We start from the raw sequence: 5,000 nt of genomic DNA on the forward strand, positions 1-5,000 counted from the left end.
CGGAAATAATAATTGTAAAATCGCCTAACTAGCGTCATGTCTCGTTCTACATGCTACGTGTTGTTGCTGTTTAGGGATCCTTTGTTTAGTGGATATTGCTCTATATAAAATCTCAAGGTCTGGTACAAAAGCCACATGAATAAAAATAATTTAATCCCTGACACGAGTCCTTAGTCAATTTAGAAGCTCGTCTTTGAAAATCTAAGATAATTGATGTAAATTCAAATTTACTTACTTGACCCTCAACACTTGAGGTATATTTTAATAGAACTTAACTACTTTATGCTTTGTCAAATTTCATGAACTGAAAGAGTCATATTGTAATGTAGAGCAAAGCATATCAAACAATTGTGTATGAGATATAAGATCTATGACATGAATATTAAAAAAACCCATTGTTTAATATTGTCGAATAATACAGATTTTTGGTTTTCTAAAACGTAAACATGGTTGTTTAAAATATAAGTCCATACTAAATCATCAAATCGGAAAAGGAATTCATCTCTGAGGTAGATTTTACATTCCCTTTAGACATGCAATTTCCATGGAAAATAAATTGACTGAAAGTCAATAAAATCTGATCTATCTAATTTTAGTCTTTCAATGTTTTTAAAACTACTGCTGACTCATTAGTAAGTGGGCGGTGGTGGTGCAATGCCTCTAAATATATCACAACTTGGTGCCATTTTTCGCTTTTTTACCCTAGTGGTCGGTATGAGAATGAATCATAAAAACTTGCATCACTTCATATGGGAAATTATCGAAATGTGATGCTAATATCAATAAATACTAATTCGATAAAAAGGGGGAACAAATTTTTAAAAAACTTTTCTGGAATAACGGACTTTCCCAACTTTCTGTCAAGTCAACCAATTTATGAAAAATAAAGAACTTTTCTTTAATCCTTAATATTTTTGCCTTTAATGATATTATATCCTCCTTCAAAATACCACAATCTAATAATAATCTAATGAAGACGACGTGAGCTAAGAAATGAGTTGACCTTTGGAAAGTTCTAACTGTGACAAAAATAACTTTTGTAATTGAGTTGGACCAGGTGTCAGAAGCTGATATTAACCAATTAACAGCCGTACTCAGGAAAGAAACGTATTTGAAAATTCGGAAAACAACTCGCCTTTCAAATTATATCGATCGATTTAAATGACCCTCGTCTTGACAACAAAAAACCTAACTCTCAAACCTGGGATCTCGCGGGTCTTTAATTTTTAAATACGTGTCTCTCCAGAGTGCAGCAGTTAATTTGTTAATATCAGTTTCTGACACCTGGTCCAACCCGATATAATTATATACACGTTATTTTTGTCACAGTTATATTTTTTTCAAATGTCCACTCATTTCTCAGCTCACGTCGTCTTCATTATCTATTATTAGACTGTGGAATTTTGAAGGAGGTTATTATATCATATTTTTTTTAAAAACCCAAAATCTTGAGCTCTTATATAGTACGGCAGTTGACTGGTTAACGTTAAAAAAGATATAATGAAGTTTATGAAATATGATATTTTAGTTTTGGTCATTTTGAGACATTTTAAGACCACTGTGTACTCAACAAAATATATAAAAATTGATTCATAGCACATTTCTTTTTTAATTGTGCTTTATAATTTTAACCAATTATATTTGCTCTGGCATAATACTTTTTTGAGACAGTAGTTACAAAATATCGTTCTGCCATTCAAATTGGCAACAATACCGCATCACAAAGCAATAAATGTATTAGAAGTTCAAAAGTCTCAAAACTGAACAAAACTCAAAAAGAAAAAGAAAATATTTAAACCTTAGACTTGATTACAAGAGAGGAACTTAAACAAAATGTGAAGAGAATTCACAACAAAGATAATCAAATAGAGGCCGATGAAACAAAATCATGTAAAGTTACTGTCATTTTCTACCTGTTTGGACTTATCGTTTACCTTAATTAAATTTTTATTCACATGCTAATGATATGAAGAATATAATGATGATAATGGTGATGATGATGAGGATGATGATGACAACGATGACGACGAAAACGATAAATGAAAATTCTTATCCTTTTTGTCATTTACAAAAACCTACCAATGGAAAGGATTTTTTGAGATAGTTGCGTACAATCTGTCAAACAGTTTTCCATTTGCACTGCGATAATATTCTTGTTTTGTTATAAATTTCTCCTCTATCTGTTTCCGCCAGGTCGCATTCAATCGATTCAAGAATAAACCAATTAATGCTTAGATTGATTAACCTTCCTTCGTTCCTCATACATCTATCCTCTGACCTTTTACTTAGTATGCGGATGTTATCTTGCAGACGAATGTCATGAAGCTGGGACATCAGAGAGAAATTATATCACTTTGGCATGATGAAATTATGTAATTGTAGAACTGTAATTGTAGTGTAAAACAAAAGGAATAGAAGAATATAATAAGGAAAACAAAATTAACCCCCCCCCACCGACCCACACACACACACACAAACACACGCACACACACACACACACACACACAGGCAATCATCATTTCAAGTGTTTACGGGGTTCCGTAAGTATAATTAAATCTTAGATTTTTGACCAATCAAAACATTGAATTTGTGAAACACCTTTACATGTGCTCGGACTAATAGTTGGTTGTTTATAAATAACAACGAGAATGAAATCGACTTCTCTCTGATCATTGTTATTGTTTTTATACAGCCAAGTGCGGCTATGTGGACTTGTGGTATGACATTCGCTTTCGGATCGGGAGGTCCTGGGTTCGAGCCTCTCTCGGCGCATAGTTGAGTCCTTGGAGAAGGCTCTTTACTCACATTTCTCTCACCGCACTCAGGTGTAAAATGAGTACCTGGCCGTGAACAGCGTTGTTTCTGTCCGAAAAAATTGTAACATCGCCTAACAGGCGTCTTGTCTCGTCCTGAATGTTAAATGTTGCTGTTGGCCAGGGGCCCCTTGTAAAGCGTTTTGAGCATATTTAGTGGATATTGATCTATATAAAAGTTCATTTAAGTGGGTGACTAGTTATCAAACGATATTCTCGATCATATTATAAACGTTTATGTTTACACATAGTTTTCTGTGTTGGTTCTATCGATCTAGCAGTAGAACAGTGGGGTTTACTCAGACATATTCCATTGATAGTAAATCCGGATATAGTTCCTATGTTTACCAATCACTGTCATTGTTTGCATTATGAGGACTGTCCGAGAGCCACGGATATCTGTGTTGGTTCTTCTTCAGGAAAAATATAACTATCCCCAACACACACACACACACACACACACACGCACGCACACACACACACACACACACACAATAATCAATCCTGTTATAGATAGTATGCGCTTGGCTAAGAAGCTCACAACATTGCCATCCGGAAGTATAACGGATCAAGACACAAAACTATGTGTAACCTTAAACGTTTATAGTCCGGTTAATATAGATAGAATGCGCTTGGCCAAGGAGTTCAAACATTGCCATCCGGAAGTATAACGGACCAACACACAAACTCTGTGTAACCATGAACTTTTATAGTCTGGTTAATACAGTTTAGTGAGAACAACTCACAAACGCGGATGGCAAAAACAATAACAAAGGCCTGTGTGACGTCATCTGCATACTGTCTATAGATAGTTTGAAGCTGACGTCACTCATGTCTTTGTTATTGTTTTTTGCCATCCGCGTTTATGAGTAGTGCTCACTGAACTGTATTAACCTGACTAAAAACGTTCATAGAAGCTCACAACAATGCCATCGGGAAATATAACGGACCAACACACAAAACTATGTGTAACCATGAGCTTTTATAGTCTGGTTAATACAGTTTAGTGAAAAGTACTCACAAATATGGATGACAAAAGACAATAACAAAGACCTGCGTGACGTCAACTTCGTTCCGATTGAAAAGCATGCATAGTGTTGTCAGAGGTTGCGAAGCAATATCCCTTCACCAGCGTGTCGAAATATTGTGATAAATACTCACTCTGTATGGGACTGACCTATTTGTATATTTGGCATGTACTAAAGGAAACTATGGAATAAAAGCTGACTGTAAATAAATAGTCAATGCGACTGAACGGCCTTAGTGGCAGGGAATATTCTGGTTGGTTAAGGCATTTGTAACGATCGACTCATCAGTTATGGAGTGACTGGAGTTATATTCACGTAGTTAAAAGTAATTGTTGTATTCCATTTAAATACAGAAACCGTCGACAACTCCAGCTTAATCTGCTCTTATTTTTGTCTTTAACCCCGATATTTATTTACTTTCACGTTTTTAAGGGAAAAAATTACATTGGCCTTGCAGAAATTAACGCCAGATATTTGCCCATAATCACATTTCTACCTATTCATTTTTTGCATGACGCTGTGTCAATGGTTCGTTTTTTTTTTGTGACATTGGACAATTAAATTTTAAAAGCTGTGGAAAATTTTAGTTTTCATCAATTTCTCTGTTTTTAAATCATAAAAATAATTATTTAAAAACTGACAATTTATCAACAAAAGAATAATAGAAATAGTATTCTTAAGAGATGAAAATGTGAGCACAAAGTTGCCACATTGTGCACACTATTTCAACCAGTTATATTTGCTACAACTCATAGAAATTAATGAGACAGAAATGCTGAGATAGTGTTTTTAATTAGTCTAAAAGTAATGTTTTTTTTTGTATAGAATCGCACGAAAATGACCTTTAGGAACAATCTTATCCACAAAAAAACTCACGCAAAATCAAAGGCTGAAAATTGTACAATCATGTTTTCGTCCAACCGCGGCATCAATCACATGATTTGTTGCTGTACAACGATTGGATGTTTCTTCAGAAATGTAAACACGCTGCTTTGTTTATGAAAGTTGTAAACATACCCATGTGTCAAGCTGAACAAAATGACCAAACGTAATGTGAGATATTTCAAAAGCTGTGAACACTTTTCACTATGTAGGTCACTTTGAACACATATCAATGTGACCAATGACCTCGAGCACATGGAAATGTAATATAGATCAT

The 5,000-nt window shown here is 34.5% G+C and overlaps 2 protein-coding genes across 3 annotated transcripts in view; one reads left to right on the plus strand and one right to left on the minus strand.

Annotated features, from left to right (window-relative positions):
• Nucleotides 1-5,000, plus strand: part of LOC144970952 (uncharacterized) — a 326,090-nt gene that overhangs the window by 253,760 nt on the left and 67,330 nt on the right. The gene's annotated exons all lie outside the window — the stretch shown is intronic.
• LOC144970950 (uncharacterized) overlaps nt 1-5,000 on the minus strand; it is a 15,788-nt gene that overhangs the window by 6,349 nt on the left and 4,439 nt on the right. The window contains exon 2 of one of the 2 annotated variants that reach the window (XR_013645053.1): nt 2,080-2,384. Coding sequence is in view for 1 of the 2 variants with exons in the window: in XM_078911158.1 (XP_078767284.1) it covers nt 2,080-2,134 (55 nt within the window). In the remaining variant the exon portion in view is untranslated. The remainder of the gene's footprint in view (nt 1-2,079; nt 2,385-5,000) is intronic. The other variant, XM_078911158.1, reaches the window with a different exon arrangement.

The sequence above is a fragment of the Berghia stephanieae genome, chromosome 4, assembly GCF_034508935.2.
Source record: "Berghia stephanieae isolate SIO BIC M18660-M18661 chromosome 4, UCSD_Bste_1.3, whole genome shotgun sequence".
Taxonomy (NCBI): Eukaryota; Metazoa; Mollusca; class Gastropoda; order Nudibranchia; family Aeolidiidae; genus Berghia; species Berghia stephanieae.